Source organism: Lathyrus oleraceus, chromosome 5, assembly GCF_024323335.1.
Source record: "Lathyrus oleraceus cultivar Zhongwan6 chromosome 5, CAAS_Psat_ZW6_1.0, whole genome shotgun sequence".
Classification (NCBI taxonomy): domain Eukaryota; kingdom Viridiplantae; phylum Streptophyta; class Magnoliopsida; order Fabales; family Fabaceae; genus Lathyrus; species Lathyrus oleraceus.
In genome coordinates, this window is record NC_066583.1 from 99,721,386 (window position 1) to 99,733,239 (window position 11,854).

An 11,854-nucleotide genomic window follows, 5' to 3' on the forward strand; every position below is an offset into this window, starting at 1 on the left:
GAAGAGATGCGTAGAAAGAAGAAAGGAAGGCCAAACAGCACACGTATAAGAACAGAGATGGATTCCACAGATAAAATGATAAGATTATGTAGTATCTGTCGTCAACCAGGACACAACAAAAACAACTGTCCCAATCTAGGAGCATCATCTAGATCTTAAGCTTATTGTAATATGATATCTAGATCTTAAGCTATTTGTAACATTGTATCTACATCTTATGCTTTTTGTAACATTGTATTTCTGTAACAATCAATCATTATATATCATTAAGTTCTTGTTACAACGAGTTTCATAACCAACATCAGTACAAAATATCTGAAAACATAATTAATTCTAACTGATTACAACAATCAAATTAATGTCGTCTCGACCGAACATCATTTCCCTAGCATCCTTATCAGTCCTCATTCGCACCCAACCAAAGATACTGTCAAGTCTCTCAATACTTCTGATTTTTTCCCCTTCTGGTATCTTCCCGTCTAACCATCGAACCAGCTCCCTCTTCAGTTGATCTAACGTGGTGATGTTCCAAAACAGCATCACCAATTGAGGTTTGTCTCTCGCATAAATCACCTTACCGTATCGGCGACGAACACCAAACATGATAGCCAAATGATTATTTGAGTTGTGGAACAATAGGTCACACAACGCATCTATTTATAATACAAAAAAGGCATTTTATGATGGACTCGGCAATTGAGTTGGCGCCTCCTTTTAAAACATACACATAGGCGCCAATTGGATTGGCTAGGGCACCTACCCTAAGCTAGGGCACCTGCCCTAGCCAATCCAATTGGCGCCTCCATTCAAGTTTTAACAACAGTCGCCATATGAACAACTTTCATGTTCATCAAAAATCCATTTGAAACTTGGAAGCTCATCATTAATTTCAGAACATTATAGGTCATTCTGACAGAAACCCTAATTTTGGGTCAAGTTCGCAGATACCTAACTCACTCATTTTTAATTATTTTGAGGTGGGACCAAGTGCATTGCAAAATTTAAGATGTCTACTTCAAATGTTATGTTGGACAAAAATTCATATTCGTAAAAGAAACACATGCAATAATACAAAACATTATAGGTCAGACAACAGTTGAAAAACTCAGAAGTCCAACTTCAACTGCCCATAACTTTCTCAAAAAAAATCCAAATGTTGCAAAATTTATATCCAAATTCATTGTTTTGAAAAGATCTACAACTTTCATGTTGGAAGTTTTTTCATTTGAGGCTTTTTTAAGGGAGTCGCCAATTGGATTGGCGCCCCCTCTTAAAAAATACACACAGGCGCCAATTGGATTGGCTAGGGCAGGTGCCCTAGCCAATCCAATTGGCGCCTCCTTGTAATTTTTAAGAGGGGGCGCCAATCCAATTGGCGCCTCCCTATTAAAGGTGGGGTAGATTGGGAAATTATTTGAAACTTGGGTTATTTTGGGAAATAATTTAAAAACTTGGGTTATATTAGTAAAAAATCCTGCATATATCAGTTAGAGTGCCGAGTACATCTAAAATGGTTATATAAAAAAAATGATTATTTAAAAAAAAATGTTTTTGTGTGGTTATGAAAAGGGCATTGATAATTATCTTGGAAATCTGGAATTGTGCATGCCGCGTCAGTAATAAAAGAGCGGTAGATCTCAATTCCACCGTGCTTTTTGTTCGTAAAAACATGCTAGATCCTCTTGTCCCATACTACCATCATTTTCTCTATCCTCCCCAAACTTTCTCTCTCTTTTCTCCCCGTACCTATCTCACTTTTTCCACCCAAAACCATAACGTTTCGTTCCTTTTCATACACTTTACATTTGTTCATTATTATCATCACCCCACCACTCTGATGGACCCCACAAACTCAAAATTTAAACCGCCTAACCTGACGTGGCAGATCCACTTCTAACACAACAACCTGCGGTCCCACACCACACAACCACAACCTTATTTCACTTCCTTTGTCCGTTGCACGTTTTTTGAATTTCAAATCTCCAAAACACCCACCAATCCACGATTCCAAACAAACCATTCTTTTTCTCTCTCTCTCTCTATCTCTCCACTTTATTACACTTCATTCAAAGACAAAATCTATCAGTCATTCACCACATTCTCAACCTAAACTCATGGGTGCTTCTGGAAAATGGGTGAAAGCGTTAATCGGACTCAAAAAACACGACAAAGATGAACATGTAAGTTCTTCTACTACTACTACTACTTGGTAGTTGTACTTGTTACCAACATTGCATATAGTTTGACTTTTCTGTTTGACTTTTTTTGGTTAATGTTTGAAGGTGAAGGAGGGTGTCAAGAGTAAGAAATGGAGGTTATGGAGAAGTTCATCTGGTGATAACGGTTCCTGGAAAGGCTTTAAAGGTAACAACCATCACAAAGCAGTTTCTGAAGGTTCTGAATCTCCAACTGCAGCAGAAGCTTACACCGCCGCAGTAGCCACCGTTGTTAGAGCTCAACCTAAGGATTTTAGACTCGTTAGGCAAGAATGGGCTGCTATAAGAATTCAAACTACCTTCCGCGCCTTCTTGGTATTCACTTTTTTTCAATCTATTTTAGGGTTTATGTGTATTGTTCAACTGTTTTCTTGGAAGGGACTATGTTTGTAATGAATGTAAGGGTTGTTTGTTGTTTGTGAGTGCAGGCAAGGAGGGCTTTGAGGGCTTTGAAGGCGGTGGTGAGGATTCAAGCACTAGTTAGGGGTAGGCAAGTGAGGAAGCAAGCTGCAGTGACATTGAGGTGCATGCAGGCGTTGGTTCGTGTTCAGGCTCGAGTGAGGGCTCGTCGAGTGAGGATGTCGATGGAGGGACAAGCCGTGCAGAATATGCTCAATGAGCGGCGGACAAAGCTTGAACTTTTGAAGGATGCTGAGGTTTGTATCATGAGTCGACAATGGGAAGTTTACAAGATTTTTAGTTTTGGTGGTGTTTAACAAGTGTCTTTTCTGTGTGTGTGTGTATGTGCAGGAAGGGTGGTGTGATAGTATTGGAACATTGGAAGATGTGAAATCGAAGATTCAAATGAGGCAAGAAGGAGCTTTCAAAAGAGAGAGAGCACTTGCATACTCTCTTGCTCAGAAGGTAAGAAATTAAGTTAGTAACAAATTAGGTTAAGTAAATCACAATTTAGTCCTTGAAAATGTTTTTCGTTTAACATATTAGTCCTTTTAGATCGATCGGTTTAGTCTCTGAAATTGTTTGTTAGAAGAAACTAATGTCACTGAGGGTTTTCAAATTCATGAATCATCGGAAATATTGTTAGTTTAGATGCTTACATTTTTGAGATTTTTAGCAGCAATGCAGGCCAACTTCAAGCTCTAATTCACAAACAACCGCCTCGTTTTCCTCTCTCAAGAATCCCGAGATGAACAAAGCTAACGGGGGATGGAGTTGGTTGGAAAGATGGATGGCAGCCAAGCCTTGGGAGACAAGATTGATGGAACAATCCCATGCTGAAAGCTTAGATAAAACACCTCCACCGCCTCCGAAGAAATTCGCGGATCCCTTTGTAAGCTCTAATTCAAAACCATGCTCGGTCAATATCAAGAAGAACAATGTTACAACAAGGATTTCCGCGAAGCCTCCTCCCCACATCGGACAAGCTACTCGTTCGTCTTCAAGTCCAAGTTCCGAGTTTCGGTATGATGAAAGTTCTGCATCGTCTTCTATTTGTACATCCGCAACACCAATGTCAGGGAACACTTACGAAAGGACTGAGGATAGTGGTAACAACACTAGGCCAAATTACATGAACCTAACGCAATCAACCAAGGCGAAGCTGAAATCGGGCAATAATCCAATGTATAGCAGAGCTCAAAGGCAACAGTCAATGGACGAGTTTCAGTTTATGAGGAGGGCTGCAGGTTTCTCTAATGGAGATTCTAGAAGTATAGCTGCTTCTGACCATTCACTCAACTTTTCTAGGCCACTTCATCTACCAACTTCCATGGATAAAAGCTCGGTGAGGCCGCGGTGAAAAAAGGAAACTGAAACAGCTCCATGGATGCTCAAGATCACTTTATTTATTCGTTTTTCAAGAAGTTCAACATCTTGTTGTCTGTTGTATTTTAGTCCGAGTTAGTTAACTAGCTAGCTTCAAGAAGAACCAGATCTAGCTTATGTTCTTGTCCTCCATTTGTATAATTGTTCATTTGTGAGTTTTGATTAATACTCGGTCCGGAGAGTTTTCTGTATGAATCGTCGTCAATTTATGGGAAAATCACACTTTGTCAACAATATTTTTCATCTTATTTTTGACTATTTAAAAGCTAACAAACCAGTATCCTTTCATAAACTTACATTATTTGGTATATGACATGATTATTCATTACATTATCTCATAATACTTATTTCTAATATTAGTTTATATCTCATCCCTCGACCTTCGAATTTGTTCTTTTTACGACTCTAAGCTTGACACCATGCTTGAAGTTAAGGACTATGCCATATTCAAGTTCTAAAGGGGTTTCCATGTTCGGTGAATGCCGAAACAAGTATTTTCTGTATAAATGAATGAGCGAAAGCTTAATCTCTTGAAGGGAAAATTTCTGACCGATGCAAGCCCGAGGACCGATTCCGAATGGTATGAAAGCATAAGGGTGCCTTCTCTTCATCTCTTCACAGTTAGGATCAAACCTTTCTGGTTTAAACTTTTCTGGCTCTGAAAAGTTTTTCGGATCTTTCGCTAGAACACCAAGTGCTAACCAAACCCAAGTTCCCTGTTCGCACAAAACTACATCAGCAACCGATTTGAAGCATTGATGATCATGCAAAAAGAAACATGTTTTACCTTTGGAAGATGGTAACCTCCGATTTCAACTTCATTCGATGTTTCTCTTGCAACTAATGGCGATACGATGTAAATCCTCATTGCCTCTTTGATCACCTGCATTAAATAAATAGAACATTATAAGAGTTAATTTCGATACACTCTAGAGAGTTTTAAGGATGTTCATTCAACGTAACTACCTGATCAAGATAAGGGAACTTGTCATGAAGATCTTGAGAAGTCGGTATCTGGTCTATTGAACCAAACCTATCAATCTCTTCAACCATTTTTTTCTCGACTTCTGGATGCGCAGCAACCAAATAGACTACAGAAGACAACGTAAAGGAAGTGGTTGCAGAGCCAGCGAGCAAGTGTTCATAAGTAACAGCACTGATATATTCAGATGTGAACACATTCTCCGAAACAGCTTTTGATTCTCTAGCATTTAGTATAAGCGACAAGAAATCCTTCGAACTACGCGTTCTATCTTTCATTCTCTTTTCCACAATCTCATCAAGACGTCCGCCTAGTTTTTTGTTAGTACGCTCGATTTTCCAGTCCATAGTGCCCGGTATTCGCTTCAAAATCTGTCTAAACGGTTCTTGAAGAATCGGAACAAGTAAACCAAGTATGATTGAGAACGAACCCGACAAATCCATCTTAAGTTGAGTTGTCGAGTATATGTGTTGATTGATAAAATCCGTTACTTCATTATCACCAACATTCTTGATTTCGTTGCAAACAGAATGAGGCTCAGAGAGACCAAAGTTGACACCGAACGCTGCTTGTCCAATCACGTCGGTCGCGAGTTTAAGCGACAAATTAGAAAAGACAACATCTTCATTCTCTGAGTCAAGATTTTGAGTGGCAGATTCTATGAATGATTGCATTGTTGGCACTAATCTTGATAGATGTGACGGTTGATATACCGATAAAATCGTGTTTCTCAATGTAGCCCATTGTGAATCCCTGCAGATGAAAATCAAAGTGGCATGAAACTGTTAGAAAAAACATTGTAAACATCTGCCGACAAATAATGTAGTACTACCTTATAGAAGACATATATGATTCTGACTCAAGTTTCTTGCCACTAACAGAAAAAGGTAAAGTAATATTCAAACTTAGTGGCTAGTCCACTGAGAAAAATGTAAAAAATCATATACTATGAAACCTCATTTCATGTGATTCTATGTGCTTGTCGATTGTCGATTTTATTCTGTAACATGACAAGAACAAAACAGAAAACATTATGGAATATGAAAGGTTACTTGGTGAAGAAGAGACCCTTTTGGTGAAGTGGAGAAGCTTTAATGGGAGAAGGAGTGCTTCTGTTTGAAATGTCTTTGAATTTTTTGATTCCTACTTCTTTACACAGTTCTGCATCTGCTACTATTATTAGTGGTTGTCTTCCCATGTGAAATCTGCACTAATAAATAATGGGAAAAATTATTAATGACCATGAAGAGAAGAAAAATTAAATTTAAGTTTAATTTCATAAATAAAAAGTGTAATGAAAAAAGCATTATTTTACTCTCCTCTTTCTTTGATTATTTTTACTGTTGAACTTTTTATGGTATCATTATTGATATTGCAGCAACTTAAAGGCTAAAGCCACCTTTTAATTACATTCATTTTTTTTTCATTTTTTAGAAACAATAATGTATTTTTCAGTAAATTAATGATTCATCAGATGAGTTCAGAATATGATGATTAAGATGATGATCACAAACACTCTAATTATTCAAAATTGTATGATTTGGAATAGCAATAATGATACTAGGCTTTTTAGTTCTTTCCATGGCTCCTTTTTTTTTTGTTGCCTTTTGGTGTGAAGAAATATACTAACATTTGCTAAGAAAATAAATTTAAGGCTAATGCTAACATGTGTCCCAAGGACACAAGTTAATGATACACTTATAGAAATATTTTTTTGGAGTGCGTGCATTTGATTTTTTGAAATTTAAATTTTTGTTTTATTCCACACAATTTTTTTTATAGTAGTAACCTTAACTTGTGCCCAAGGACACAAGTTAGCTAAACCCTAAATTTAAATGCATGATTAGTCTAGGTGTATATATAATTTTTTACTTATGTTTTTATTTTTTTATTTCTTATTTTTTTTCATCATAGATTCATGCATACAATTGTCAACTCATGGGTTCAATCTAACTATTAACTTCAATCTAACAATAACGGTAATTGATGATTGAGTGAGAAATTATGTTACATAAAACTTTTGAGACTATTTAATTTCAATACATTTAAATTAAATGGTTGAAATGGAAGAAAATTTATGTATTTTATGTGACACATGTTAAAGAATTTTTTTTATTGAATAATAATAAGAAAAATAATATTGTATAAAATAAAATATTAATAAGTTTAAAATTAACACATAAATAAAATATGTGTAGTAGAGATGAGAGTGTTATATTAAATATATGATAAGATTAAATGAGATAAAATTAAAAATAACAATATTAAAGAGAAGATTTAGAAATTTTGATATAAGAAGAGGTGCTAAAAAGAAAAGAAGTTTAAATGGAAAAAGAAAATAACAAAAACTAAGGGTGAACGTGAGCCGATTTTGGTTGGGTTTAAACAAATTCAATATTCAATCTATATAGAATATTCTAGTTTGGGTGAGTTAAAATAAACTCTCGTTATATCAATCAATCAGCTTGAACAAATCCATTAATTTTTAAGTTGGATTGAATTGGATAGTCGAGTACCCAAATACATTTTTTTATTAATATTAAATAACTCATCATATTTTTCATAAAAATTATTGAATAATTTTATTTTATTTAAATAAATTAATTATTATCTTTTAGCATCATAAAATAATAAATTATATCATTAATTAATAAAATTATTATAAAATACTAATAATAAATTAAAATTGCATAACATAAAATTACATTAACAACAAAATAACTAAATAGTGAAACATTCAAAATTAATTAAAGTCATGATTTATTAAAATAATAAATGTTAAAAGACTAAAATTGAAACAACTAAGTTAATATTCATCAAAATCATTAAAATTATAATAATAAATATTTGATTAGTGGATTAGTGAATTTTTTTAGTTTTGAGTCTGATTTTATCCAAAATTTAAATTTTTTTAATGGGTTTTTTAATTTTAAAACACATATCCACCAAATTATCCAATTCAACCTACTTTAAAATTTTTTTTTAACAGATTTGACTGGATTTTGTGTATTGACTTAACTATATACATTCTTAATAAAAATTATAAGATAAATTATTAAAAAATCTTAAAAAAATTAATGAATTGGATAAAAAATATAATACTTAAAATAACAATCCATGCACCCTATCTCGCCTAAAGTAAGATTTCCTATCTCACCTAAAAATAAGATTTAGGTGTTGTTACAATATATGTTTTTTGATCCTTATTATAAAAAAAATTAGTTTTAAAATATATTAAATAATTAATATTTTTGATTATTTAGTATATTTAAAAATTATTTTTTTCCTAAATATTGCTAAGCAAATTCACTATTTGGTCTTTTTATCTGTAATATCTTTATTTTTTTTTAAAATTTTTTTTAATAAATAATTATAAATTTTTTTGACAAAATAACAATTAATTTTACTTGAATTTTGAAAGCAACAATTAAAAAGAAATAATTTTTTTACTTAAAAATGACAGTTAAAAAATAACGGAAGGAATCATTTTTAAAAGAGTTTAACTTATATATACTAAAAGTATAAAATAATTTTACACTATCAATTCATCAGCATATCATATGTTATATTATTAACTTAAAAACTTCAGTTTGATGTGATCAAATATATGATAGTTATTAATTTTACAATATAAAATTATTTTACACTGTAACTACATATCTTATTTCTTTTATAAGATTCTCATTTTCTTATAAGATAATCATAAAAATTATTTTTTTTATTAAGAACTAAAAACAAAATATATTCACAAATCTTAATGTTATAGATGGGACGTATATATTTTTTAGATTAATGCGAGAGTCAAGACAAAAAAAAATCCTTGGTAGATCATTCAACAATGTTATTAATAAAAAAAACAATCAAAAAAGAAAGCTATCAGCTTATTATAATAAATCGAACCGGCGTTGACGAAAAAGAAAATGGACAAAGACATAAAATATTTTATTTTTAATAAAATATAGTCTGAAAGCATATAAAGCTTGTGCTCAGCTGGGCCCTTTATATAATAAAAAAGACAATTGAATTATAATAATATAAATTTTTATTTATATTACAATTTCTCAACTCATCTTTTATACCCTTCTCTGATTAATATTATTAAATAAATAAATAAATAATTATAATTGCGATATGATAAAAATGAAACCTGTAGATTGGACCATATTGGTTGGCAAGTATTGAGAAAACATCCGGACCATGTTTAGCAAGCAAATGAAGATGTCCTACCAACGGCAGAGATGGTGGGCCTGGAACCTTTCTGACTCTCCAATATGGCCCATACAGATAAATCAACCACCCTCCAACTAAACTCAATAGTGTAAACATTGTTGAACCCAAAGAAACACTACTAATTCGAATTGAAAACCACCATTCCAAATCCATCATAAACACAAACTTTGCTTATTGAAGGCTAGGTAGGTACTCTAGTTTCACCCTACTCCTTATAGCTTATATAGAGAAAATGGATGTAAATGGACTTTTTATTAATTTTGTCCTTATGTGATGATGATATATCAGAATTAGATACCCTTGTACCCAATCCAATCCACTTCCATAATTTATTCCAATTATTAATGTGTAATAATCAAATCAATAATATGGTAGTATTCATGGGAAGACAAAAATAATGGAGTATCACAAGTCACTTTGCCTTGAAAAGATACCTACGCCTCATGCATGTGTGTTTCTACACTTATGGGTGTTGAACCAAGGGTGAAGAAGAGCTATTCTTCTACTCTCTAAATATTTTTGTAATTTATTAAATATCTAATGCATCTGATACATCAGATATTTAATGAAATTAAAAAAAGTTTTTTTTTCTATAAAAGAGTTTAAAAAGAAAATTTTATAATAATTGAGTTATTTAAATTTTATATTTATATTTAATTTATTATTTCACTAATATTTTCTATTTATATTTATATTGATGATAAATACATTGAACATTTATAAGAATAATATAATAAAAGTATTACTCCTGATCATTTAAAAAAGAAGAAAAATAGAGATTTTTGAATTAATTAAAGTAGAATTAATTATTATTTTATTTTATTATTTTGAATAAGAAAATAAAACAATATTTTTAGATTTGTTCCATTCAAGGAATCAGAAATGTTTTGTGAAACGATGAAGTGAAGTCTTTGTGTGGTGGAGCAGGTTTCATGTACGGTTGTGCGAGGGTGGACCTATAAGTTAGCATTCTAACACATAAGTTTGTGAATGAGTCTAAAAAGGATAGAGTGAGTTATGGTTATAATCGGTATGAGATGTCCTTTGCTTCCAAGTGTGGAATGCAGGAGATCGTGAGATGGTATCCAACTGTGGTTAGAGATCCATGGCATGGATCAAATATGGGACTATAGAGTGCAGTAGCAATGTACCCTCGTCATTTGGAAGGATGAAATTTGAATTGATGATTAGGCCTCTTAGAAATTGGACTGGTTCTTTGCATCAGGTTCATTGCTTAAAGAATTGGAAACGACTTGGGAGCCTATGTGAGTAATCTTGTAATCAGGCGCATTAAATGCTAGTATCGTCATCGAGATGTTTCACATGATCTTTTTAACATGTGATCATAGATCCATAGACTAAGGTGTAACGCTTGCCTCTAAGATGCTTAAGTGCACTTGAGTGTCATTGTAAATTCGAGATAAAATCAAATTGTTTGTTCTTTCATTTTCCTATTTTCTTTTATTTTGGACCATTGATTCGCCTAACTTGCCTCACTATATAAATGTCGCTCAATCTTCAAATCCACCTTTTACTCTCAGCACAGAATGCAACCTTTCTCTTCTATCTACAAACTATGATTTTTCTCCCCAGGCTCCGGTGACTCCCATATTTATTAGTCTCTTTACTTGTTCTTCATATTTTGCATTTTATGATTTATCACACCTTTAGAACCACCCTTTGTCCTAACCATTTCTTCAACTATCAACTTTTCATGTACCATTTTTCTCCTTCTTGTTTATAATTTATAACTTTAATTTCCTTGTATTAGTCATGGTCAGTGTAGGAGATGAACTTGCACATTTTATAGATATACCTCATGGTGATTATGAGAGTGATGCTTCATTATCCACTAGAATAGTAAACCCAAAAATGCCAAATTTCAATCCTTTAGAAGTTAACCAAGCTATTGCAAACCTTATTGTTCTTAGCGATAGTTTTGGCTCTGGTGGTGGTTATTGAAGGTGGTAGAAAACCTTCGAGTTTCCATTCTAGTGGAAGTATAGATGAATTTGCTGAAGGAATCAAAGGGATGAACTATGTTGTCACGTTATTATAGGTGTAGATGTCAGACCCATTTCTCCCATACATCCTAGGACAAATTCAGATTCTACTGAGGTTGATCGAGGGGAACAAATGACTTGCCTCTTTATTAATTTATTTAGGTCGGTAAACGGCCAGGATCATAGTGATAAAGAGGTTAGGGAACTCCTCGACTTTCGAGACCATTTTTTGCTTAATTACCAACATTATATTTTTCATGACAATTGGGAGAACATGTTTCGAAAAAAGCGTTAAAGCCTCATATCATCTGTTGATGTTGTTCAGTACCTGTTCCGTTCTAGAACCATAAATGAGTGTAGGTGCGGCGGTGATGATGGATCTTAGCCTCTAATGCAGTGGAGTGGGGGCATGCAAGCTTAGCACTCTAACACTCAAGTTAGTATGTGAGAAAGAAGAGTGAAATGAAATTGAATCTAAAACTTGTTGCCTCTATTTGGAACATTCTTTCTCTCTCTCTCTCTCTCTCTCTCTCTCTCTCTCTCTCTCTCTCTCTCTCTCTCTCTCTCTCTCTCTATATATATATATATATATATATATATATATATATATATATATATATATATATATATATATATAT

The 11,854-nt window shown here is 33.1% G+C and overlaps 2 protein-coding genes across 3 annotated transcripts; one reads left to right on the forward strand and one right to left on the reverse strand.

Moving 5' to 3' along the window:
* The first annotated feature begins 1,754 nt into the window (after positions 1–1,754).
* Positions 1,755–4,235, forward strand: LOC127087920 (protein IQ-DOMAIN 6). Of its 2 annotated transcripts, none has more exons than XM_051028838.1 (5): positions 1,755–2,180; positions 2,283–2,531; positions 2,645–2,872; positions 2,967–3,080; positions 3,292–4,235. In XM_051028838.1, exons 1-5 carry the CDS (start codon positions 2,115–2,117, stop codon positions 3,973–3,975), a joined length of 1,341 nt encoding a protein of 446 aa, XP_050884795.1. In that variant the 5' UTR covers positions 1,755–2,114; the 3' UTR covers positions 3,976–4,235. The 2 variants fall into 2 exon arrangements, with proteins under 2 accessions (XP_050884795.1, XP_050884796.1); XM_051028839.1 differs by having other exon boundaries at positions 1,764–2,180; positions 3,295–4,235.
* Positions 4,225–9,442, reverse strand: LOC127087919 (cytochrome P450 711A1). Its single transcript, XM_051028837.1, has 5 exons — positions 9,131–9,442; positions 6,036–6,188; positions 4,968–5,736; positions 4,789–4,884; positions 4,225–4,717 (listed from the first exon to the last, which is right to left on the reverse strand). Exons 1-5 carry the CDS (start codon positions 9,367–9,369, stop codon positions 4,370–4,372), a joined length of 1,605 nt encoding a protein of 534 aa, XP_050884794.1. The 5' UTR covers positions 9,370–9,442; the 3' UTR covers positions 4,225–4,369.
* Between the last annotated feature and the right edge of the window lie 2,412 nt (positions 9,443–11,854).